Raw genomic sequence first — 27,873 nt, forward strand, 5'->3', positions numbered from 1 at the left:
ACCCCTCAAGAATAAATTACGCTACTTTAGAAGTTTGTCCCCCAACATTTTTTTTTTGCCCCCAAAATAAAGTACATTTTTTGGGGGGTCCCAACGATTTTTAATTTTTTTTTTTTTGCCACAGATGACTTTTAAAGGACACTCCCAAGGATGCAGGCTATTTTTTTTTAAGTCTGCACCCCAAAACCCCAATTCTGCACTTTTTATCTCCATGTAAAACATGGTGAAAAGTTGTCCCTGTTTTTTAACAAACACTTTTCACACCGGTGAAAAGTCTTTGAAATAGAATACGGGGATAATTCAAACAGGCGAAAATGACGTCATCGGTGATAAATTGACCAACCCGTTTTTGCCTCAAATTGAATTCAGCCCTATGTCTAGATGTCTAGATAGACACCACAAGTTAGACAGTGAATAGTTAGACAGGGACAAAACTCAGACACACTAAAGTTCGACATGTGAAAAGGTCGACATGGTCAAAAGTTCGACATAAAAATGGTCGACACAAAAATGGTCGACACATTTTTTAAAATATTTTTTTAGGGTTAGGCACTTACCCAGAAGGTTAGGGTTAGGCACCAGGAGGGAGGGTTATGATTAGGCACCAAGGGGAGGGTTAGGTTGAAGAATAGGGCTAAAAAAACAAACAAAAAAAAATGTCGATTTTTTTTGTTTCGACCATTGTCATGTCGAACTTGTAACCCTCTTGACCTTTTTACATGTCTAACTTTAGTGTGTCTGACTTTTGTCCCTGTCAAACTTTTATCCCTGTTTAACTATTGATTGTCTAACATCTGCTGTCTATCTAGACATTGTCTAACTAATTACTGTCTATCTCTAATACCACACCCAACCACATGCCCCATTATACACGTACCTCAATGTTCCCTCCAACCCTCGCTAGCAGTGGCGGCAGGGGCTTGTCTCTATCACTCTTAAGTTGTCTACGAGACTGTCTCCTCCCACCTATGTGAACGAAAGAAATAAATATTTCATTACGGAACAAAACATGAGATGATGTAAAAATAATTCAGACTGCACCGGGATTCCAGGCTCTCTCTCTTCTGCCTGCCAAATACACCCTGCAAGCTGCTTTTCTTGCTACAAAAACATAATTTTCTAAGAAAATAGTGATGTATAACGCAGGTGTGTTTGTGCTTCTGGGGGCATCTAAAACTGCTCCAATAGGCATTTTTGTGTGTGAACAGAAAAGAACAGCAATTTACAGTATATTAATAGGGCTTCCAATATACTGTACACACAGAACACAAAACATACAGATCTGTCCCTTCTCATCTAGGGGTCTATGTACTAAGCAGTGATAAGAGACAGAGTGAAAAGTGATAAGTCTGTGATAAGTGCCAGCCAATCAGCTCCCAACTGCCATCTCACAGGCTGTGTTTGAAAAATGACAGTTGGGAGCTGATTGGCTGGCACCTTATCACTTTTCACTCTGTCTCCTAACATTGATTAGTAAATAGACCCCCTAGCCTCAATATGCCATGCAGCGCGATATGCCTGGCGTGAGTGAGCCGACAGGTCCAGTGACGATCTGTCGGGCGTCTTTTTGTGACGAAAATGTGTCTATGTCGCAATGCGATTCGGCTAGGACGCACCAGAAGACGGTGCTGATTAATTTGAGATGCGACACTCGTATATCTGCGAATGATATACAAGTGGAACTTGTGGAAAAAAGCTGTGGACGCTGCATCGCACGCTGACTGAGAGACTTATGCTGGCCACACACTTACACGCGCCAAGAGGGGCTGTTTGGTGCGACTGCATCAAAGACGAGTGCGGACACATCTGTAGAGTGTTTTTATTAAGCATTACTAACATACGGTATGTGGGTGCTGTTAGACTAGGGCAGGGATGGGGAACCTCAGGCCCGGGGGCCGTATAAGGCCTGCGGAATCACTTGGTCTGGCCCTCGGAGCTTTTGTCTGCTAGCCTCATCTGGATGGCAGGGTGCCTAGAATGGCACCCAGCAGCCAGAATCTATGCAGCAGTGCTGCCTGGAGCGGCCTTGGGAGGCTTCAGACGGTCACACCGCTGCGAGCATCCTGTAATCACTGGCGATTGTGGCCCCGCCCCATGTGACGTCACACAGAGGGGGCGTGGCCTGCACCAGGCTCACAAATAATTTTATATATATATATATCAAAATGGCCCCAGGCAGAAAAAAGGTTCCCCACCCCTGGACTAGGGTGAGCATTTAAAGACATAAAAAGTGGTCTTACTAAATATCTATTAGGGAGTTGGAGAACGATCCTGACTATAGATGTTGACCAGTCCTTTCTCTGTAATATCTATAGATCTAACATGAGTGACATATACACTCAGATGCAGTATGGACAATAATGGCTGTGATGAATGTTTTATCTGCCATCAACTTTCCATGAATTATGAACTGCGGTCAAAAGCATTAATGATTATTAAGACAGAATTCAGTATAAGCTCAATAATAACCTAATGCAAATGATCTTTGGGCCTGATTCAGAGCCGGACGCTATTTGCGCTCGCTCGTTCAGAAAAAGGGGCCGGCTATTTAAATTGAGCGCTCGCTCTTTGCGGTCTGTTGACGCCTCTATGTCTGAGCGAGCAAACGAAACATGCGCTCGCTATTTGTAAAGACGCCCCCTGGCCGCTCGCATCATACGTCATCTCCGCTATTTATTTGATTAATCGAGTACATCGAAAGGCGTCTGAACTGCTCGCAGTGCTTGTGGTTGGATTTTCCTACCGCAATCATGCGAACAGTTCAGGCTAAGACGTGGTCGATGACGCTGCTTTGTTAATTATGCACACCCTTAAAACGCCCGTTTTGACCGTTTGGCACGCCTGCGTTCGGATTTCCACTCCCCATTTTCAAGCACCTTCCCCTGTTACCACCCACAAACGCCTCATTCTGTCACTCAAATTAGCAGGCATTCGCTATTTAGCGAGCGCTCGATTTCCGACCGCAATGACTGGTTGGCGCATGCGCATTACGACCCATACGCATGCGCAGATGTGTGAACATCGCTCGGAGCGAACGAGCGGCCGCTTACGAGCGGCTCTGAATCAGGCCCTTTATCCTTACAAATGTGTTCAGCTTAGTACTTGTGCACAATTATTGCTGTGTAGGGAGTAAAAGTCAGCTTCATGGGCTCAGCCTCTCTTCCATTAACCATATCTACGCATGGCCTTTTACTGTTGTTTGGCAGAGGGACCAGGGGCTTACACGACCCACCCCAATCATGTTTAAAAGATTGCTCCAATGGCGTAGGGCACATTGGAATAGGGGCAAACCGATGATGGGGATGTGTGTCTTTTTACATTGTGGAATGGAAATGTTTAGGGTTCACTGAGACCACTGAAACCTAAACCTATACAGGTTCTGGTTGGCTTGCAGTCTTCTAGTTAATCAAAATGCGGTTAATGATAGCCACTGGACATTTGAAGAAGAATGCAATGTCTTCAATTTACATCCTACCTCAGAAGACGCTTAGTCACTGACTACAAGCTGTCAGAGGCATCTTTTGCCGTCTGTAGAGATGGGACGAAGGGCTGTTAGCAGAGAGCTTTACTTTTACAAAGCTGCAGCTGAAAGTTGGGTGTTATCATTCCTTTACGGAGAGTTCCCCTTTTGGCTTACTGTCCTTTAGGTGATCCATACGCAAAAGTTTAACTCACTCTGACCTTCAGGCTTCTCTTCAAAGTCCTCGTCCTCATCCTCAGAGCCAATGGAATATTCTGATTGGTTATCAGACAGTTCGTCTTGCCATTCTATGAGAATGTACAAACCGGATAAGATGTCAAAGACAGTGAATACCAACTGGGGACTGTCATTTAGACCTGACACTTTCACCTTCAACACCACAGACACCCGATTTTTAGGGCGGTGACAATCCTGAACTTGTATTTGCTAGGACTGATTGGGAACGAAAACTTTACTAGACAGAGGGGGCAATTTAATTCTGAGCAACATGAGGTCAAGATCTGCGCCTGCCTAAGTTATTATTTTTAGTTGGACTTTTATTAAAAAGGTGTTAACAATTCAAAAGCTGTTGGGTAACACTCAAAATGGGGACATGGAGCGGGTGTGTGTCACAAACTCCATTATGAACATTTATGAATACAGAGGGTCTACTTCAGCATGTCAATACAGGAGTAAATTAAGCTAAGACGAGCTGAGAGTGGCAGTTGGTGGCTTATGGTTCTATGTGCTAAGCCTTGGAGAGAGATAAAGTACCAACCAATCAGCTCCTAACTATCGTTTTTCAAACACTGTAAACTAACTGTAAAGTGTCAGTTAGGAGTTTAGGCTTAGTACGCAGACCCCTCAGTTTGGCTCCGGAAAGTCACTGCTACGAACAAAGTGATTAGAACCCAATAACTAAGAGACAGAACCTTGGTCCTCCTGAGAAGCATCATTGTAGTTGACTTGCTTGCGAATTCGTTTCCCTTTCCCCAGATTCCTGGCGAGATCTTCTTGCTGTTGTTCATAGTGATGGCGCAGAAGCTTTTCCCAATAATCTGGATCTACGTTTTCTTCCTGCTTAATAATTTCACGTTCCACTTCCTCCTGAAGTTTACAACATATAATACAATGAAGTCACGTAAACAGAAAGAGACTATGTACAGGTCAGAATATTGGACTCAATGATAGACGATGCTCTTTCCATAATGGCCACAAACATGAGCTAGTGCACAGGGCTGCTGAGAGCTGATTGGGTCCTGGGAGTTGGTGGCCACATAAAAGAGATGTGGCCACGCCCTCACCAAAAAAAAAGAAGGAAAAGATACAATGCATGGCATTGCAATGGGGGACAATCCTGCTCAGCAGCTGGCCCGGGCTCCTCCAACAAGCTCAGGCTCATGTAATCAGTACCTGTCCCCCCCTCTCGGTGCCCTGGCTAGTGCAGTCAGGTGACAGTCCTCATTACTATGCCCGGAATCATGGCTTTGTAGAGCAGAGGCCTGGGCCAAAATGACACACTTATGTTGCCATGCCCCTGGCACCAATGCCACACCTATCATCTTGCTGCCCCCTGTGGGGGCAGCCGCAATATGAGCTGCTATGTTGTGTTGCTGTATTTGCTGTTATGCAGTGATATATGCATCGTGCTATGCGCCCACCAGCTACTGAACTATGAGAAAATGATTTAACGCAAGTTCACAAATCCCATTAATTGCCCCTGCAGTGATTGCAGCTCCTCTATTTTCACCTTTGCTGGTTATATATTGATTGTGCAAACTGCACCATAGTTGTATTAAGCGAATACCGGTTGATTGGTCGACATTCAGAAGGTCGACACCAGAAGGTCGGCGCATTCTGAATGTCGACAGTACGGTCATTACGTCGACCGTCATTCTGTAGACATGTGTTTAGGGCAACAGGGTTAAATGGCCGACACATTCATAATGTCGGCATTTAACATGTCGACACAAAACTGACGACACCTGATTTTTCCATGATTTTTAGGCTTAGGTTTATGCTGAAATATATTTTAAAAATGTGTTGACCTTTTAATGTCGACGTGTTAAATGTCAACCTTTTCAATGTGTCAACCATTTAACCCTGTCAACCTAAATACATGTCTACAGAATGATGGTCGACCTATTGACTGTCGACAGAACAGTTGACCTTGTGGTGTCGACCTTCTGAATGTCGACACATTTACTGTTGATCTTGCATAATATATTTACAAGCACCTCTAACTAATAAACATTGTATATTATTGTATATTATAGTAATGTAGAAGGTGAAACAACTGTTATAGCTTGTGTTTCTCCTCATAAAGTGATCTATGTACTAAGCCTTAAGCTGGGTACATACTTAACAGATAAATCTGCATATGATGGTGATTCCTATGCACTGCCATCATCTGTCTTCCGGCCACGGGTCCCACTGGTCGGGGGGAGCGTGTGGCGCCCCCCTCCCCATGGCCTCAACACTGCTCGTCTGACCGCCCGTACACACAGCACGAAGCCCCAATATATCTGCAGACATATCGTCTGTACACACTGGCCGACGGGCACAAGATATGTTGGCCAATCAATTGATCAGCCAATATATCTGCAAGTGTGTACCCAGCATGAGCGTTAAAGTGGACGGAGATAGAAGTACCAACCAATCAGCTCCTAAATGTCATTTTTCAAACACTGCCTGTAACATGACAGTTAGGAGCTGATTGGCTGGTACTTTATCCCTCTCCAAGGCATAGTACATATTATAAACCCCAAAGACCACAAGAAAGTATGTAAAATATCATTACAATACAGCAGGACAGAGGTATGCGTATTACCACTCCGTCTTCTTCTCGCACAACATATTGAGCCACTTTAAAAGAACTCAGATATTCGTTCATGTTCTGGATTTCGGTGTCCTCAGTGGCATCTTGGTTTCGGTCCAGGAGCTTTGAGATGGCGGCATCATCATAGTGGATGACACTGCTGTCTTCCACATCCTTATTGTCACCTGCAGAGTGTCACAGGGGACATCAGCAAACATCCTAATTCATAGATATTTCCAAACTATTGTCTGTTTGTTTTTTAATTACAACCATCATCATCATCAACCATTCATCCACCAGGAAATGATAATGGCGGATGTAGATCACCAATATGTCAACTCCACTATTTGTGGTTCCAATTCCAAGAATTGCTGGGCCTGTTTCAGAGATGTAAGGTGTAGTAATCGCAGCTGCAATTTCGTAAGCTGCAGAGGAGCGATGGCTTGTAAAATAGCACCGTCCCCGAACAGTACTGAGACGCCCACCGGAGCCATCGCAAACAGCACTGCAACCGCGAACACATTCGCAGTGCATACGCAGGTCCACCGATAATCGTCCATGTTAGTAACAGCGTCATGGGCGTCTGGACTGAGACGCTATAGTCATCTTATGTACGTAGGGGATCACAGACACCTGCTGCGACCCACCCCAAAAACGGCACCAACCCGCCTGTGTTTTGCCGAAAACTCTCCTGTTCCCTCCAACCCAAACGGCGCCTTCCTGTCAATCACACTGCGATCCTTGAAGTATGCCTGCGGGATCGCAGAGGGAACTTGGCGCATTTCAATGAATGCGAGGCTCACGATAATCGCTCAACTGTTTAAAAAAAACAGAACAGCGTACATCTCTGAATGAGGCCCCCTGTCAATTTTACGGAAACCAAATGAAAAAAAGACAGCAACAGATACATAAGGGGATGCCCACCCATAGTACATGTGTTCCTGGTGTCTTCATCCCTAGCACCTTCAATTCCAACCTCTTTTAACTAAACTTCTATTGGCTGTCTCAGCGGACACAATGATGAGATAGCCAATCACAACACTGTAAGGATAGGAGGGGCACTGACAACTGCACTATAGAGACAGTTGTCAGGGTGCCGAAGATCTGTTGGACAAGAGACTACAATTACAGATAGCTGAAGAATTGACACTATAACAAGTTTTACTGACATAGGGCCTGATTCAGACCCACTCGCGAGCGGCTGTCCGCTCGCAAGTGGGTCGATGGTCTGCACTGCGCATGCGCACGACGGAGGGAGCTCCGTCGTGCGCATGTGCGAGACGCGACGAGCGAAGGACTTTCCTTCGCTCGTAGTGTCTGATCCAAGGGGGCGTGCTGTCGATGTTGATTGACAGCATGCCCCCTTTGGTGGGCGTGCCTCCCAGACGGAGGCGTTCCCAAGGGAACGCCTACCGTCAGAAGCCGGCCCCACTGACATCACTAGTGATGTCAGTGGGAGTGATTTTGGCTCTGATAGAGCCAAAATCACTCCGGGCCTTGCGGTTGAGAAACTTAACCGCAGGCTTCTGCTCGCAGTGGCGATGGTCGCGATGGTCAAGACCATCGCGACCATCATCCTGCACGCTCGTATATGCTGTGGGTGGTGACCCACAGCTATACGAGCGTCCAGGAGGACGCTCCATATTTATGGAGGTGGGCCCTGATTCAGAGCGAGCGCTCTGGTCAGAGCGTCCGGCTCTGAATCAGGGCCATATTTCAAACGGTGGTTAATGATTACATAAAATTGTTATAGTAGGTGGACATCCCCTTAAGTTCAATAACTTTAGCATAACACATACAATAGGGTGATATATACAACTGCAGTCAAAATAAATGAGCAACACACTGGAGATGTTAATGAGTGAGGGTCCTAAACAGCCAGGGGAAATAGGAGGAGACATGACGAAGGGAGGGTATCGCCAAAGACTGTGTTACATTTGCACCTGTGCCGACAATGTATTTGCCAAGCCATGGAAGATGAGGACAGATTTAAAATTCACATAGGACAAAGTAAAAGTTGGTTTTCGATATGTTTTTTTAATTGCGCACATTAGTGACTGATATGATCATACTAACGCGGCTCAGCACTGGCATCTGCACGGCGGGAAAATAAAAGATACCTGTACTTTCACACGGGTGTAGTATGTTAGGTCGGCAGTTCTCAAGTCGACATAACTCAGAGCAACAATTTCACATACTTAACCATGTTGAGCCATTTCAACATTTTCATGTCGAACTTGTAGTGTCGACATGGTGACTGTCGGCAATGTGACCGGATCCCCTTTTACAAGACTTAGGCCCCCATTGATCAATGAAGTATAACCGCATAAAGGGGTTATGACTTCCTTTCGCTGGACCTCGCCGGAGGGGTAAGTATTGGTAAATACCAGAGGATTTTTTCGTTTGTATCACAGCGAAACTAAATGGAAAATTGCGCTGGTGTTTACCTTCATTGATAAACGGGGACTTAATTTAGTTAGAAAATAAGGCACGTGACAAGAAATACAGCTAAGCCAGAGGAACCAAACAATTATGCCCCTTTTACACTGGCCAAATAACCCGGGTTATTGCCGCTGTCACGGCTCAGTGTAAAAGGGGGCCAGGGTTGGGTTGCTGGGTTGAGTGACCCGGTAATCCAAAGTGGGTAGCGAGCAGGGTTGAAGACGGGAACGACCTGTGTAACCCTGCAGTGTGAACGGGTGACTTGTGCCTTCCGACCCGAGTCCCGTTCACAGCATAGGAAGACGCGGATCTGCGACGCTTGGAGATGATGTCATCCCCAAGCGCCGTCAGGTGAGAACCACTGAGACACCAATCCGGGAATAATCCGGGTCAGAGCCGCGGTGTGAAAGGGGTCTGTCCCAGGTCTGACACGTGTTGGAACCGTATTTCAAATCACGGGTCAGACCTGGGATTTTGGTGTAAAAGGGGTATTAAATAATAAGAAATGTAGCATGATCTAAGCGTAAGAGGAAATTTAATTAGCTGCACGTTTCCCATAACACTCCCTTCCCCTATCCTAACCCTAACCTCCTGGGGAGGTGCCTAACCCTAAGTCCTCCCGGGAGCCCTAAACCTAACCCTCCCCCGCGCGGTTATCCGCGCTCGGCATCACTTCGATCGGGATGCTAGGCGCCGGTCTCTCGGCGTCGGCAAAATGACAGGCGTCTAGATTTAGGCGCCTGTCATTTAACCCTCGTCGGGATTAAGCAGTCGGGAAGCCGGCTGTCGGGATTAGGTCCGCCGGCTTGTTTATATTACAGACTACCTCCTGTATGTAAGCAAAAAGCAAATAATGCAGGTGATCTCAGGGCCTGATTCAGACCCGCTCGCGAGCGCTGAGCGCTCGCAAGCGGGTCGATGGAGCCCTAGTGCGCATGCGCACGACGGAAGGAGCTCCGTCGTGCGCATGCGCGAGACCCGCATAGAGGCCAGCCGTTGCTATGGGTCTCGCAGGAAGTCCACTGGGGCTTGCGGCAACGAGACCCTACCACAAGGGTCTCGTCGCAAGCCCGATGGTCGCGATGGTCTTGACCATCGCGACCATCACCTGGCCGCTCGCATAAGCTGTGGGTGGTAACCCACAGCTATGCGAGCGGCCAGAAGGCCGCAACTAAAAAAACAAGCGGCCGCCCTAATTCAGAGCGAGCGCTCGCTTTTTGCGAACGGCTCTAAATCAGGCCCCAAGTTACTGGTCCAAGTGGTAAAAAGTTCCAGTAATTGTTTTACCTTACTTGGGACCTAGAAGGACCTACATGTGCTGCTGGTTTGCTGCTAGTCATTATAAGGAAGTATGGGGTGGATTTTATGACCAGCACAAACCTCAGTCACGTACATTATAAGTCCCGATTATCCATATAACATTTATGGAATTTCTGGGTAAATATCCTGTTTCCTAACTGTGATATGGCTCTGAAGTTTTGTATATTGACAAAGTCAGCCCTTGACAAAATTTTACAAGTTTTGTGGGAATTTCATATGATTAGGTTTGAAATGCCAGTTTGCCTCTATATGAAATTTAGCCTTTTTAGCATTCTTCATGTCTGTGTTACAGGGGAAGGGTCACGCTTAAGACTAGCCACTGCGCTGGCTGCATTTGTGCCGTCCAATCACAGAGCTGCTCACCAGGTTTCTTGTATACTGTTAAGTTGCCACAATGATGGTCTGCAGTAAAAAGGAGGGAAGACACAAAAACATCAGTAAAGAAAGGGGAAAGTTAAACAATGCTTTAAACACAAGCTACATAACGCAGTTGTAGTAATAGCCAGTGTAGTACAGAACATAGGCTGCGGTATTACATTTTACCTGTCACCAACACGCACTGGTGTTATCCACTTTATGGCCTGAACCAACAGTCAGAAGGAATCGACTTATCGATTCACAAGGAATCAGTGATGTCACTTGAGGCCCCCATGTGGAGGTAGCCATTTTGTAGGCTGAAGCCATTTTCATGAGATGGCAGTCTGTGGCACAAGCTGTGCAGGCAACAGCTATACTAATACTCCAAAGTGAATTAAAAGCAAAATCACTTGAGCTATCCATTCATACATGATGCCTCTCTGTTCTCCACATGCCGTAAAATATGGCTCAGTTTGTAGGAAAATGTAGTGCTACCTCATTTAGGGCTCCATTTATGAATGGCGCTAAAGGGGTTATGCCACCTTTCTGCATTTAATAAACACTGGTTATCTAAGATTACCGCAGTTTTCACAGCATCGCTCTCGCCATCTTTTAGATGGCGAGAGTGATGCAGTCCCTATTGCCGGCGATGGAGACCTGGCGGTGCCTTTCCGGCTTCAGTGAAGCCTTCCAGGCACAGACGGACCATCGCGCATGCGCATAACACTGGAGCCCCGTTGCTGGCAGCGTTAGGCTGCCAGCTGCCCTGCAGAGGACCTCGCCGAGGACGAGGACTTTGCTGGACTTTGCGGGACCTCGCTGGAGGGGTAAGTATTAATAAATACTAGTGGCATTTTCGTTTGTATCACAGTGATACTAAAAGAAAATTGCAGCCTGTATTTTCATTCATTTATACAGTAAATGGGGCCATAATTGTCAGACAAGATCATTCAATTTATTAAGAAAATATTGTGGATAATTTAGTTAAGTAAACCCCGGAATATTAAAACATATAAAATGCATGAAAAGTGTGAAACTGTCAGAAAATACAATTATTAATCATGTACTATAATTATATTATTACAAGTCATTTCATCGCCCACCTGACTGGATGCTGTCATTACAATGTGATAGTGTGATGGCCTATTTGTGAACTTGAAATGTACCTGTCACCGGCACAGCGAATGGGGACGACCATTTTGTGGGCTTGGCAAAATGTAGGTGAGTGCAGTCAATCCACTAACTAGGACTTATTCTTAATACATCAGGCATAGTGAATATTAGACAGTCATTATGTAAATGATGTTATTGGTTCCTAGCCACTTGACAGGTTGCATAATGCTTCAGCCTAAAAAATAGATAATTTTGCTCTGTGTGGGTAACAGGCAGTGTCGGACTGGGCCTTGAAGGGCCCACCGGGGAATGCAGTGGTAGGGGCCAATGCTTAAAGGGTGTGGTCAGCCACCACAGATGTTTGGTAACCAATGGGCAAATCTTAGTGTAGTTTCTATACAAGGGAACCAATCCCACATGCCGATCAGTGCTCCTTGTAACTGACCATCTAATAGAGTAACAATTTACAATTTGAGGTCTGGAACCTGACACCTAGAGAAGGGGGTGGGCCCACAGGCAGTGGGCCAGTCCAACTCTGGTAACAGATCCTCATTAATTCGTTAATCAAGAGTAAATATTGGATTAGAGCTAACATTGTGTCGCCATGGAAAATGCTTTCCACTCGCTATTGCTGTACATATAATTATTATATTTTATATTGCTTTGGAAAAATGTTTAATGACCTTGGAACGGAGCCCAGTTTAGGAAAGATATTTGACCATATTCAGTAAAAAGTCAAGTCACTGTAAAAATTACTTATTGTCCAAAAGACTTACAGTGGAGGTAGCCATATTGTTAGGTGAATGTGGTTCATTAATCTGCTAAGAAACAGCAACATCAATGAGATAAACTAAAATAATTGCATCATAGAGTCAGCTAGCAAATTGATAAACTGCTGGACAGTGTTTACTAAAGAAAATGGCTGCCCCCATGCCTCAGTGAGGTCAAGAGTTCCAAAATGGCTGCCTCCACTGTGTGAAAGCAGAAAAGATTCACTTAATTATATTATTTCTTAAACCAATTCTGCTATGGCAATATGGTTCATTTTAAACTATAGTATCCTTCCTCGTCTATGTAAAGAATGTCATTAATAATTTAAGGCCCGATTAGCCTGTGAGATTCTGGCAGCGGTGAGATTTCAGAGCCGCTAGATTTAAAGCAGCAATTTCTATTAAAGGCAAAGCCTGGTAGGCTATTACATAAAGGTAAGAGAAATAAAGTAGCAACCAATCAGCTCCTGTCATTTTTCAAATACTGCCTGTAAAGTGAAAGTTAGGAGCTGATTGGCTGGTACTTTATCTCTATCTATTTCATCTCTCTCAAAGGCTTAGTACATTTGTTTTTGCTCAAATATGGTACGGTATACTATAGGAATAACTGTTGTACACTATGCAAGGGAAAAAGTGTTCCTCTGTCATACATACTAAGTAAAAATGTAAACTCATTTGCAAATACTGGGATAAGAATTCATTATAAGACATATTAATGTGGTGGCATAGTTTGCAAATTATGCCAGTTAAAGCCAGCTAATTGTTGTTCTCACCTTCAACATCATCCTTGAATAGCTCCTCAGTTCCAAATTTTAAAATATCATCCAGCTCCTGCTTGGACATGGAGCCAGATTTGGAGCCGAGTCCTGGGCGGACAACCAGGTGAGTCAGCATCATCTTCCTTTTAGCCACTTGGGTGATTCTCTCTTCTACCGATGCGCGTGTGACAAATCGGTAGATCATAACTTTCTTGTTCTGCCCAATTCTGTGAGCTCGGCTGAATGCCTGTAAAGACAGATTATAAATTAAGCAATGCATGTCTGGAGCATATTCTTATTTTCAGGAATATTTTCTTCCATTGTGTGACAGACACCTCACATCATTGCTCTGTGCTTCTGGGGATCCTACTCCTTCCACTATATAACTCTCAGTCTGTGGCTTCCTGCTGCCTCCATTCCCCTCCTCACATCATGTCACTGCCCCTGTCACATGCAGCTCAGTCCTCACTAACACATCTCTCGTGTCCTGATATACTCTGTGCTGCTGGGCGACCCTGCTAATTCCGCGATATAACTCTCAATCTGTGACTTCCTGCTGCCTCCATTCCCCTCCTCACATGTCACTGTCCCTGTCACATGCAGCTCAGTCCTCACATATCTCTTATATCCTGATACACTCTGTGCTGCTGGAGCACCCTGCTCCATCCACTATATAACTCTCAGTCTGTGGCTTCCTGCTGCCTCCATTCCTCTCCTCACATCATGTCACTGCCCCTGTCACATGCAGCTCAGTCCTCACTAACACATCTCTCGTGTCCTGATATACTCTGTGCTGCTGGGCGACCCTGCTCATTCCGCTATATAACTCTCAATCTGTGACTTCCTGCTGCCTCCATTCCCCTCCTCACATGTCACTGTCCCTGTCACATGCAGCTCAGTCCTCACATATCTCTTATATCCTGATACACTCTGTGCTGCTGGAGCACCCTGCTCCATCCACTATATAACTCTCAGTCTGTGGCTTCCTGCTGTCTCCATTCGACTCCTCACATCATGTCACTGTCCGTCACATGCAGCTCAGTCCTCACTAACACATCTCTCATGTCCTTATATACTCTGTGCTGCTGGAGGACCCTGCTCCATCCACTATATAACTCTCAGTCTGTGGCTTCCTGCTGCCTCCATTCCCCTCCTCACATCATGTTACTGCCCCTGTCACCACTAATACATCACTTATGTCCTGATATACTTTGTGCTGCTGCGGACCCTGCTCCTTCCACTATATAACTCTCAGTCTGTGACTTCCTGCTGCCTCCATTCCCCTCCTCACATCATGTCACTGTCCCTGACACATGCAGTTCAGTCCTCACTAACATATCTCTTATGACCTGATATACTCTGTGCTGCTGAGGTACACTGATATTACCACTATGGGTGGGATGTACTAAGCATCGCATACGCGATGCGATACATCTACCCTGACTTCGGGTAAATACCTCGGTTCATTACCGCGGTATGTACCAAGAATATCGCAAAGGACAGCTCTCCCGATAAGAGCTATCCTTTGCGATGACTCCGGACAGAGGGACTTCCAGGTTTAACACCCAGAAGTCCTTCTGGGTATGCGCAGAAGGCTGCGGGCCACGAGGAGTGATGGGAGGGATCCGATCGGATCCCTCCCAGCCTGGAGCGTCCCGATGAGAAGCCCATAGGCTTCTATTGGGTAACATCGGGACGAAGCACCAGAATGCTTAGTACATTTGGGGAATGCAGTAAATCCCCTGAAAATGGCATTTACGGGGGTTTTACCGCATTTTCCCCTTTAGTACATCCTGGCCTCTGTAACAATCAGTCTGTGGCTCCCTCCTACTACTGTTACTTTATTTACTTTTTGTATATACTCTCCATTTTTATGTAAGAGGCTAGTAATACATATTTAACGATAAATATTAAAAAATTGCTTGAGGCAAATACATTAATAATAGATTGCAAGAACTGCTGACATCAACATTTTCTACTTAAAACAACTCTAATAGTGCAGATAGAAGTATTTGGAAACTGAGACAAGATAGGGCTGTTTATTACTCCCAGAAAATCAATAATAAATAATTGATTGACCTGTATGTCATTATGCGGGTTCCAGTCAGAGTCATAGATAATGACTGTGTCAGCAGTAGCCAGGTTTATTCCCAATCCTCCGGCTCGGGTGGAGAGTAGGAAGCAGAACTGCTGGGCACCTGGAGCTATAGAAGATACAATAATGGGAAGAGAATATATGGAAGTTTCACTTTATGCTCCATCCTATCTTGTATCTCACATGAAGTTGCTTCGCAGCATCAATTAAATATTTATTGTCTTTGTTCTGTGTGCATCTATTCATCAACATCTGCATGGACACATTACTTTTGTTGCTAGTGCAATATTTAATTTCTTTACGCAATATCCATTGATAAGGAGATAGATTGTATTAGGTATTTTACATAGTACGTTTTTGTGGTTTTTATTATCTGTTGTTTTGTTACAGTATATATGCAAAACTAAACACAATAAAAATAAAAGTGGAGAAAATATCACAGATGAATAATCTCGGCAGCTTCCTCTGTGCCTTTCAGCCATGTATAGATATTATTACGCAGATATTATTGTTACAACCCCCTTGAGACAGTGGGCGGAGAGATACAATACTCTATGTATGGTCTGTCAGTGAGCATACAGGGGTGGAGTGATACAGCTCTGTGTAATTTGTCCTGTCAGAGAAAGAGAGGCAGAGTGGGACACAAAGCTGTGATGATGATTCCTGTCACTGAGAACAGAGGGGGCTTCTAAAAAGGGGCCCCAGGGAGAAGGGGAGGAGTTCCTGGGATAGGGGTGGTCATCGAAGGGTCTACCATACAATTCAGTGTTTTGCATCAATGGCAGGAAACCATCAATGGTTTGCACTATCAATGGCAATCTCTATCTCAGTGCCGGCAGCATCTGGGAGGTGGAACACACAGGCAACGGGCCAATCAGAAAAGTGTGCATGGCGTGTTTGGGACATAGCTAAGTGTGCATGCTATATGGGGCATGTTGGGGGCAGAACTAAGCTTTGTACCCCCTGTGCCTAAGGGAGAAAAAAAAAACATGGCCCCCTATATGCCATTGATGGTGGACAATTGGTGAGAAACCATCAATGATTGCTAGCCAAAAGGCCATTAATATCCCAAGGTCCCCGCACCCTAAATTGTTAAACTGAGACTGTCTGTATTTCATGAGTCCTAAGAGTGAGGGGACACGAGACTGTCTGTATTACACATGTCCCGAGAGTGAGGGGACACGGGACTGTCTGCATTACACATGTCCTGAGAGTGAGGGGACACGGGACTGTCTATATTACATGTGTCGTAAGTTAGAGGGGACATTTGTTTTTTAGTACACGACCTTAGAAATGCTCTTTAGCAAAGAATTACAACAGGAAGATGTAGAGCACAGCCCATTATAATTAGAGGGACCAGACCTGATCTCCAGCCCCTCAGAGGTGCCAAAGTATTTAGGAGAAAACACTGTGCACCCATCAGCATGGGGAACAACCCTGTAGAAGGAGACCACTCACATAAAGAGTCCTTTCCTGCAAAATTTAATTTTAGATTAATTATATTTAGCTAAAATACAAAGTTTTACTTACTTTGGGGTGCAGGCTTACACCAATGAGGTAGGACTATGCTATTAAGTCAGGATGGTTTCAGACAGTGATGCCAGTCCCTGTTTGCTTCCCTTAATGGAAAGTTCACATGAAAGAAAATAACCAACACTGCTTTCTGTCCAAGACAGGCAGTCAACAGCAGCACAGAGGAGAGCAGCACTGGTCCACTGGAAGCATCAGGAGACCACCTTTTAACCATGTTTAGCATCCGCCCTGGTCAGAAGGGGGCACAACCTAAAGGCAGTGCAGTCTCAGTGGAAGCAGGAATCTCTATTCAGCTCTTTAGGAGGGGTCTGGGCAGACTGGACTCCCAGTCCTGGGAGCCCATAGAGCAATACAACACCCAGCTCCAGGTAATAGGGTGCGCTGGGGTAGAGGAAATAGAGGAGGGGGGCCAGGGGTGAGATTGAAAACGTGGTGTTGTAATATTTTTCCCTAAGACTGGACCGTCCTTTAAATTTGGGGAATTGCTGTGTGAGGGTGACGGTGACAGGTGCTCTTACAAGTTAGAACCACTGCAATAAACCAACATTATCTGGGAGAATATAATAATGCAGATTCTATTTTAGTAACCAAGTAGTACCATTAAACCTGTCAATTGCCTCTTGGCGCAGCCCTCCGGTGATTCCTCCATCTATCCGTTCATACTTATATCCTTCATTCTCCAGGAAGTCTTCAAGTAAATCCAGCATCTTCGTCATCTATAAAATGAAACCGTCAGATCCAGATTATTGGCCGCTGGCGGTGCTATTGGGTACGTTTATAAAGTGTCTTGAAGAATCAAATTAGTTTTTGTTAGTTCTTTCAAACCATATTTGGCACCTGTCCTAGTACATCTTTTAATCCCCGACCCGTTCCCTGGAACAAATGTTGTACTGGTGACACCAAAGACCATAGTCATGAGATTTACACGGCACACACAGACATGTCACAAGCTTAAGATAGAAAAAAATGGCTCCAACGGTTATGGTGGAGAGATCGGCGTCATGTCTGTTTGCCAGGGGCTACAACATGGAGGCCAGCGATGGTGTCATCGGCAATGGGATCCCTATTTCCAGGCCTGATTTTGGACACTGCTCAAGGAGAATCAGATCACCTCCTTACCTTGAATGATTTTTGCAATGTAATTAGCCTATTTTGTTTTACTTCATCACATTTTCTTTATAGTATTATTCAATAATGTGTTTTTTTTCCACAATTCAAAATATAAAAAAAATAATAAAAAATACAGCCATTTTGTGGGCAATATAAAACATTATAGAAAATGGCGTACCTGAGAGAAAATCAGCACTCTGTGCCCTCCGTCTTTTAAATTTTTCAGCATTTTCTGTAGCAGCATCAATTTTCCAGAAGATTTTACTAACGAGCTCCCGTCATATGATCCATTTGGCAAAACGGGTGCCTCCTAAAAAGACACAATAATATAATGAAGTATAATTCAGATTAACAAGTTGAATTTTATATATTTTTTCATAATATTTTTATTATAGAACTGCAAATGTAATACATACATTAATGAGTAAAACAGTATTCAAAAGACATAATATCAAATAAATATAAAATAATATTACAATTTCATTGAAAAAGAACAAATAATAATCTGTGTTAAAAGACTCGCACACAAATTTACAAAGTCTTAAGGTAAAGGATCATTATACTTTACAGTATTACATTGAGAGGTGTTGCTATGTCGAATGTTATAGTTTCAATTGAGAATCTCTGCTTAACAGTGTATTTCAGTAAGAACTAATAAAAAAAAACCCTAAGAATATATTGGGAAGTACCTGAAATGCTAAAAATAGCCTTCTTTTACATTGCCCTAAATTATTAAAGTGAATGGCACATTGTTCATGTCCCCATATCCTCTTTGGTGGTGCCATGAAGCTCGATTTGCTCATGTGTGCCGAGATTTAAGCCGGGTACACATCAAAAAGACGGGCAACTGACACAATGGTTAACCCAATTTCCCTTCAGCCCAGCACAAACTATACAGAGCGTATACACTGTACGGTCCTTAGAGTGACGAAACAATTTAATGTGTCGTTTGAATGCATACAATTTGTCGTTGCTTCTGTACACACTAGAACAACCATCTTTAAAGAGGTGACATCTTCAAAGGCCAAATCGGAACGACATATCGCCTGGTCCTCCGGTTGGCCGCACACACTACATTATGTGCACCACATCATTCATGGTATCTTCCGATTGACCGCGCAGCAAGGCCAACTAGAGGATGATATATGCGACCTGTAGGAGCGCACAATTGTGCATACACACTACATAATACAGGATTTGTCATTCCAATTTGAAAATCGTGCCAATATTATTCTAGTGTGTACTCAGCCTTAGATGTGGAGCAAGAGGGAGATATTGATTTGAAGGATTTCAGTGGAGAAAGGACTATTCTTGCTGAGTACGCAGTAGGCATGTCATTCTGTTTAGTTTCGAAAACAGTGCAAAGTGGCATGAGATTATGGGAAAAGATGAAGGGGATTGTAGAAGAGGGTGCACAGCTATTTCCACTCTGCAAAAGGAATTGAAGTTTGCACCAACTCTCTACTGACTGTCCTCCTGTACTTTTAATAGAACCCATTTGGTGCCTTCCAGAAGAAGTTCATGGAAAGGTGAATTGTCTAGGTGTAAGGAAAAGCTACTTTAACACACACAAAAGTAAGACATGGGAAAAGACACTCCCGTTTGCCACTATTACTCTCAGGATTATTTTAATCCAGAAATTAGGCTAAACGTAGGTGTTTTTTAGAAGTACAGAAGTAGACCGCACCTGTACAGTAGTAGGCGCACCTGTGCAAACCAAAGTCATTTGAAGAACACACCCAGGATGCTTTAAATGAAGCCCTACATCAACACCAAAGCTGACCTACAAGAATAGTTGTCTCTCAAACCATTTACATACTCTACGTGTATATTAAACTAATGAATGGACATGGCATCTGCCGGGTCACCACAGCCACCCCCGTCCTGTTATACTTAACCCATTCTCGTTCTTCCTCTGCCAGTCTGTGCTGTGGCTTCTCCCAATGCATGTTCTGTGCACGTTAGGTGATGTCATTTCTATCACCCATTAGTTTTATATTAAAAAATGACTAACATTGTTGCCTGGCATCACATGTCCTGCCCGTATTAATGAATCCAGCAGCCCAGTCTCTGTAGGGCATTTACGTCATAGGGGTTTGTTTTCACCAAGTATTTATCCCCACTTCGTACAAGTTATTTTAGCTGCTAGCTATGCTTTCCAACATGGCCTCCATCAGGGAGTTAAACCCAGGTGTTACAAACGAAGGTCTGCTATCAACCAGAGATTAGGGGTCTCCCATACACTAGCCACCACAGGTTGGGAGTTTCCCATACACAAGCTACCAGAGGTTGGGGGGTCTCCCATACACTAGCCACCAGAGGTTGGGAAGTCTCCCATACACTAGCCACCAGAGGTTGGGGGTCTCCCATACACTAGCCACCAAAGGTTGGGGGTCTCCCAAACACTAGCCACCAGAGGTTGGGGTCTCCCATACACTAGCCACCAGAGGTTGTGGGTCTCCCATACACTAGCCACCAGAGGTTGGGGGGTCTCCCATACACTAGCCACCAGAGGTTGGTGGGGTCTCCCATACACTAGCCACCAGAGGTTGGGGGGTCTCCCATACACTAGCCATCAGAGGTTGGGGGTTTCCCATACACTAGCTACCAGAGGTTGGGGGTCTCCCGTACACTAGCCACCAGAGGTTGGGGGTCTCCCATACACTAGCCACCAGAGGTTGCAGGTCTCCCATACACTAGCCACCAGAGGTTAGGGCTCTCCCATACATTTTCCACCAGAGTAGACAAATACAAAATACTGATAACCAAGATGCGCTAGTGCCACACAGCAAAGTGATTAGAAAGGGATACTTCCTTTAATGTAACAAAAAATGGTCCCCCGAATAGGTAGCTCTTTCACAGATGATAGTGATCCATCACATGTAAGACATAAACATAGTGCCAGACATCGTGTAATATAGCAACATGAAATTTATTTAGACATTCATTTTTAATTATCCACAACTGACAATAAAAATAGTGTATTTGGCATAATACACACTCCTACAAGAATTCCATACAAATATCACACTTGACTTTGATAAAAAAATGGGGAATTACCAAAAGTCCCTCTCATAAGGGCCCATAGATGTTATAAGGTGGAGGTCTCCGGAAAGTGTCACTACCTTGAGGAAGGGAGAGGCCACTCCCGAAACGCGCAGGTGAAGTGTGACAGGACTATTCCCTACTAGGAATTGACCAGAGTAGCCCCTGATAAGGAACCTGGAAGAGGTCATCCGGAGACCTCCACCTTATAACATCTACGGGCCCTTATGAGAGGGACTTTTGGTAATTCCCCATTTTTTATTAAAGTCAAGTGTGATATTTGTATGGAATTCTTGTAGGAGTGTGTATTATGCTAAATACACTACTTTTATTGTCAAATGTGGATAATCAAAAATTCATGTCTAAATAAATTTCATGTTGCTATATTACACAATGTCTGGCGCTATGTTTATGTCTTACATGTGATGGATCACTATCATCTGTGAAAGATCTACCTATTCAGGGGACCATTTTTTGTTACATATTAGGAAGTATTCCTTTCTAATCACTTTGCTGTGTGGCACTAGCGCATCTTGGTTATCAGTATTTTGTATTTGTCTATTTTGAGTGGCTAGAAGGGTATAGCCTGTTTCGGATTTCTAGGTTGCTACTTTATTGTGTGTCAGAGCGCCCAAGGCCACTTCAGTAACCATTATATACACTACTAGCCACCAGAGATTGATGGTCTAACATACTAGCTACCAGAGATTGGAGGTCTCCCATACACTAGCCACCAGAGATTGATGTTCTATCATATACTAGCTACCAGAGATTGGAGGTCTCCCATACACTAGCCACCAGAGATTAGAGGTCTCCCATACACTATCCACCAGAGATTGGAGGTCTCCCATATACTAGCCACCAGAGATTGGAGGTCACCCATACACTAGCCACCAGAGATTGGAGGTCTCTCATACACTAGCCGCCAGATTGATGGTCTCCCATATACTAGCAACTAGAGGTTGGGGGTCTCCCATATAATAGCCACCAGAGATTGGAGGTCCTCTATACACTAGACACCAGAAATTGATGGTCTATGATATACTAGCCACCAGAGATTTTAGGTCTCCCATATACTAGCGACCAGACATTGGAGGCCAGTCATGCACTAGGCACCAGAGGCTATTGTTCTCATATATATATATATATATATATATATATATATATATATATATACACACACACACACTAGCCCCAACATTAGCACCCTAGTAACCCGGAAACATCCCAGAAGATGGTGGATCTTACCACAGCAGCGACAGGGAACAGGTATGGGTGGTTGCAGCACTTCTTCAAGTCCATCATGATATTCAGCAATGACACCTGGTTTCCTCCTCCTTTGGAGTTCAATGCTTCAAAATTTCTTGTTAAAATGAATTTATAATACTTCCTGTAATAGATATATATTTAAATTGGTACAGAAGAAATGTAACTTAATACCTGACATCTACAACCATGTATTATATAAACATACACCAGTGCTCCCTTATTACTGTTCCCAAATATTGCACATCTTACACAATTATAAATGGCAGGATCCAAAAGTGAGGAACCTGACCTATCAGTTAGTGCCGTTTCCTCAGGTTTGCGGTAGGTTACACATACAGAACTGTGGTGATATTGCCAGAGCCCAGAAGAATCGGCTATAGAGTTAAACAGCTTCAAGATAGACAAACTCTGCGTCCATATTTTATTGCACTGAGGTGCTGTCAGCAGCTTCATGAGAGGACTAGAATTGACTAGAAGACTACATTAGCGCACATCTCTGAATCAGGCCCTTCCGATTCATTGGAATGTTGAATGCATGCAAATAATATTTGACATTATTAAGGGGCACCTGACACCACATTCAACACTGATCATACATGTAGCATACGATCCAATGAAGGAGAAACAGGTATTATTTTCATTTTCTTGCAAACAATCTGCAAAACATATGGGCTGAAATAATTCTGTGCAGGGCTTAATGTCTCTGTTCAGCTGTATGTTAGGAACTGAGGTATTAACTGAGAAAGGTTAGTCCCGCAACAGCCTTGGGGGCTGGTATGCTTGGCTAGCTGCAGCCGTGGAGCAGCCTTGAGGGCTGGTGAGTTCTTGACTAGTAGTGGCCTAGGGGCCGGAGAACAAGATGCGACCTTTGGGCCGTGCAGCAGCCTTGAGGGCTGGCGAGTTCCTGGCTTGCAGTGGCCTAGGGGCCGTAGAACAAGGTGCGGCCTTTGGGCCGTGCAGCAGCCTTGAGGGCTGGTAAGCCTTGGCTAGTAGTCACTGGATTGTGGCCTGTGTCGCCGGGTTGACACATACGGTGGTATGCTGGATTGCATATTTTGGACGCTGGATTGTGGCCTGTGCCGCCGGATTGACACAAGTGATGGTACGCTGGATTGCGCACTTTGGATGCTGGAGTGAGACCTGTGCCGCCGTGTTTATAGAAGCAGCTGGATGCAGGAGTGCGGCAAGTGCTGCCAGGTTGACACAAGCAACTGGACACTGGAGCGCTGCCCGTGCCGCCTGGATTACACAAACGGCAGGTAGTAGGTATGCGGACCGTGCCACCTAGATGACACAAACAGCAGGAATATCAAAGCTGACAAGAGGACTGGGTACTCGTCTGGAAAACAGGAGACAATGCCAGAACTGGAAACACGTGAAACGTTATCACTGGCATCGGAGCAGCGGTCGCACCAGAAGGAAATAGCCGCGGGATCCTATCCAGAAAATAGCAGGAATGATGGACAGTTGATAGGAAGAGTTCAGCGACCGGTCCCCCGGCGTGTGCATGAGCGGCTTGTGACAGAACTCCCCCCCTTGACAAGGGGTTGAGGAACCCCTAAACCCAGGATTCCCAGGAAAGTTCTCAAAAAACTTTTTCTTGAGGAGAGGAGCATGTAAGGCTCTTTCGGGAACCCAGGAGTGCTCCTCTGGTCCATAGCCCTTTCAGTGGACTAAGAATTGAAGGCTTCTCCGTGAGTGTCTGGAATCAAGGATCTTCTCTATCACAAACTCCTGGCGCCACTGGACAAGCACTGGTGGAGGCCTGACTGAACGCCTAGGAGTAAACATGGAGGAAAAGAACATCGGCTTCAGGAGAGAACAATGGAATGTATTGTTGATCCTTAGAGTACTAGGCAATTTCAGTCGAAAGGCCACAGGATTAACTTGTGAAATGATTCTAAATGGGCCAATGACGACGTTTGTCAGCCCACACCTTGGACCGACCAGATGCTTGAAGGAGAGTTTAGTGCACCTTCCTCCAGACTGACCGTAGCCTTGAAACAGAAGAAGACGAAGGAGTTCTAGTTGACGTGGTTTCAAAAGAATTACTCCTAGGATGCGTCCCAAAATTGCAGTAGAAAGGAGGAAGAAGGAGGAAGAAGAATGGCAGGAGTTGTTGTATGCAAACTCATCAAAGGGCAGAAGTGGAACCCAGTCGTTTTGACACTTAGAGACAAAACAGCGGAGGTACTGCTCCAGAGTCTGATTGGCGCACTACGTCTGTCCGTTGGACTGTGGATGGTAACCCGATGACAGGCTGACATTGATACCCAGGTCCGCACAAAAACACCTCCAAAAGCGAGCAACAAATTGAGTCCCTCGATTAGAGACAATGGGGGTCATTCAGACCCACTCGAGTGCGGCAGTACGCTCGCAAGTGGGTCGATGTTCCCCACTGCGCATGCGCGAGACCCGGCGAGCAAAGGACTTTCCTTCGCTCGGAGTGTCTCACCAAAGGGGTCGTGCTGTCGATGGTGACTGACAGCACGCCCCCTTTGTGATTTTGGCTCTGATAGAGCCAAAATCACTCCTGGCCTTGCGGTTGGGAAACCCAACCGCAGGCTTTCACTCGCAGTTCCAATGGTCGCGATGGTCAAGACCATCGCGACCATCTTTTGCACGCTCGTATATGCTGTGGGTGGTGATCCACAGCTATACGAGCGTCCAGGAGGACGCTCCATTTTAATGGAGGTGGGCCCTGATTCAGAGCGAGCGCTCTGGTCAGAGCGTCCGGCTCTGAATCAGGGCCAATATCCGACAGAAGTCCATGCAGTCTAAAAACATGTTGAATGAAGAGCACTGCCAACTCTTTCACAATGGTCCAGACGATCGAACAGCGGGAAGAAGACAGAAGATTGACCATGGCAAAATGGGTCCGAGGCTTAGAAGGAGTAGGCAGTGGACATAACAGGCCAGGAGCAGTTCGGAGAGTCTTGTGTCTGGAACAGACATCACAAGCCGCCACAAACTCACGAACAGCACGAGACATGGACTGCCACCAAACTGAATGAGAAAGTAGTTCAAGAGTCCAAGCGATGCCTGGATGACCAACAGCTTTGGACGAGTGGAAGTCGTTCAGGACTGCCTTACGAGATTTCTCAGGGACAAACATCAATCCTGGAGGCATTTCGGGAGGAGCTTTAGACTGGCATTGCCTGAGGGAATCAGCCAAGGTTCTAGTCAAGACTAGATGAATCTGGGAAGCCGGAATTATGGTTTCTTCTTTAATACTAGGAATATGAGCGGTGGGAAAACTACGAGAAAGGGCATCCGCCTTCACGTTCTTGGAACCTGGTCGAAAGGAGATGATAAAATTGAAGCGGGTGAAGAACAGGGCCCATCGTGCTTGCCTAGCATTCAGTCTCTTGGCAGTTTCAATATAGGCCAGATTTTTATGGTTAGTCAGAACAGAGACAACATGGTTAGCCCCCTCTAACCAGTGTCTCCAGTCTTCAAACACCCATTTAATGGCCAAAAGCTCTCGGCTGCCCACATCATAGTTTCTCTCTGCCAAATCAAATTTCCGAGAGAGGAAAGGCACATGGGTGTAGCTTGTCATCTTCCATATCCCTTTATCCCTTTAGGAAAGGATGGCTCCAACTCCGATCTCGGAAGCGTCCACCTCAACCACGAATGGAAGATCTGGTTTGGGATGTAGAAAGACAGGAGCAGACATGAAAGCCTTCTTGAGAGAGTTGAAAACGTGAATGGTGCTGGAGGAACAATTAGCTACATCAGCCCCCTTCTTCGTCAACTCTGCGATGGGTGAAACGATTGAGAAGGATTTGAAAAACCTGCGATAATAATTCACAAATCCAAGGAAATGCTGAATGGCCTTCAGCGATGTGGGTTGCTCTCAGTCCAGGATAGCCTTCAGCTTATTAGGATCCATGGAGAACCCATGAGAGGAGATGATGTAACCCAAGAAGGAGACCTCTTCCACCTCGAATTCACATTTCTCCAACTTGGCATATAAAATGTTGTCAAGAAGTCTCTGCAACGCCAGTCTTACGTGCTGTCAATGCAGTTTCACAGACTTGGAATAGATAAGGATATCATCTAGGTAGACTACAGCAAAGACTCCCAGGAAATCTCTTAAGCCCTCATTGATATAGTTCTGGAAGACAGCTGGGCCATTGGAGAGACAAAACGGCATGACAAGGTATTCGAAATGCCCCGAGTGGGTGTCGAATGCCATCTTCAACTCATCTCCTTCCCGGATGCGAAAAAGGTTATATGCTCCCCGCAGGTCAATCTATGAAAAAATAGAAGCCTCCCGCAGTTAATTGAAAAAGACTAAGATGAGCGGCAGGGGATGCGCATTTTTGACTGTGATCTTGTTCAATCCTCTAAAATCAATGCAAGGTCGAAGTGATCCATCTTTTTTCTAAATGACAAAGAAACCTGTTCCTAACGGGGACTTGGATGGCCAAATAAATCTCTTTTCCAGAACCTCCTGGATATATTCCTGCATAGCTTTACTCTCAGGGAAAGACAAGGCACATAACCTGCCTTTAGGGAGCCTGGTACCAGGTAAAAGATCAATGGCACAATCGAAGGACCAATGAGGTGATAGAACATCGGCTTTCTTTTTAGAAAATACTTCGGCCAGGTCACGCTAGGGAGCAGGGATTTGCAGACACTCTGATGGAATGGCCGCAGCTAGACAAACTGGACGAGAAAGACAGTTGTCAAAACAAGAGGATCCCCACTGCAGTATTTCACCAGTTTGCCACTGGATCACCGGGTTATGCTTCTTTAGCCAAGGTAATCCCAGTACGATGGGAGCAAGCGCACATTGAAGGAGAAACGATAACTCTTCCAGATGCAGAAATCCCACTGCCAATTGTAACGGAGGAGTCCGGAAAGCAATCGGAACCTTGGAAAGATTTCTGCCATCCAAACCGGTGACTGTGATTGGACTACATAACGGTTCAGTAGTGAGTCCCAGTGTTTCAAAGAATGCCAGGTTCATGAAGTTATCTGCGGCTCCACTATCAAAGAAGACAAAAACAGAAACATGAGCGTATGGTGACTAGAGTACTGTGGGGAAGAGGACTGAATTTTCCGGAGAGATGAATGCAAGGCCTAGATGCAACTCTCCACTACTATCTAGACCTTGCCTTTTCCCGACGGGACAAAGTTGAGCCATATGTCTTTTACCTCCGCAGTACATACAAAGGCCCAGTGTGCGTCTCCTCCGCTTCTCCTCTGCAGGAAGACGGAAAGCCCCCAATTGCATTGGCTCTTCCTGTTCAGTCGGAGACATCCAAAGAGGAGATCGAGGAAGCCAGAGATGGCAGATTCTTTTCCACCCTGCAAACCCGGAGACGACGGTCAATGCGGAAGGCTAGACTCATCTGATCGCCCAGCGTTTCTGCAGAAGGATGTTGGACCAAGATGTCCTTTATATGATCCCCATCGGAACTGACTCCGGAGAGCTGAGTCATTCAACACAGAGTCGACGGCCCACTTACGGAACTCCGTACAGTGGAGCTCATTCAGACCCGTTCGCTAAATGCGTTCGCTCGCACCCAGTGTATGCAAATCCTGCGCACCCCCAGCAAGGCAGGCGATCGCACAGCAAGGCATTAGCACGCCCACTATGTCTTGGCGTGCGATTTCTTTGTGTATGCAGACACCCACCAGCCATTCATAAGACGCCCACTTGCGCACATCATCTCCTGAAAGGGCATGAAACCATTGGTACATCGAGCACCATCGGATGCGATCGCAGCGCTTGACTATACCCTGCCACAAGCACTGCGATCACTTCAGTG

At 45.3% G+C, this 27,873-nt stretch overlaps 1 protein-coding gene across 5 annotated transcripts in view; it reads right to left on the bottom strand.

The window, feature by feature from the left end:
- CHD5 (chromodomain helicase DNA binding protein 5) overlaps positions 1–27,873 on the bottom strand; it is a 276,672-nt gene that overhangs the window by 52,310 nt on the left and 196,489 nt on the right. For 4 of the 5 annotated variants that reach the window (XM_088447741.1, XM_088447740.1, XM_088447743.1 and 1 more), the window contains exons 19-28: positions 22,070–22,211; positions 17,955–18,086; positions 17,265–17,382; positions 15,118–15,242; positions 13,054–13,285; positions 10,404–10,442; positions 6,291–6,463; positions 4,393–4,567; positions 3,676–3,768; positions 878–966 (exon numbers count right to left, since the gene is read on the bottom strand). In XM_088447741.1, coding sequence (XP_088303867.1) covers positions 878–966; positions 3,676–3,768; positions 4,393–4,567; positions 6,291–6,463; positions 10,404–10,442; positions 13,054–13,285; positions 15,118–15,242; positions 17,265–17,382; positions 17,955–18,086; positions 22,070–22,211 — 1,318 coding nt within the window. The remainder of the gene's footprint in view (positions 1–877; positions 967–3,675; positions 3,769–4,392; positions 4,568–6,290; positions 6,464–10,403; positions 10,443–13,053; positions 13,286–15,117; positions 15,243–17,264; positions 17,383–17,954; positions 18,087–22,069; positions 22,212–27,873) is intronic. The other variant, XM_088447742.1, reaches the window with a different exon arrangement.

Source organism: Taudactylus pleione, unplaced genomic scaffold (genome assembly GCF_031769625.1).
Source record: "Taudactylus pleione unplaced genomic scaffold, aTauple2 ptg000437l, whole genome shotgun sequence".
Taxonomy (NCBI): Eukaryota; Metazoa; Chordata; class Amphibia; order Anura; family Myobatrachidae; genus Taudactylus; species Taudactylus pleione.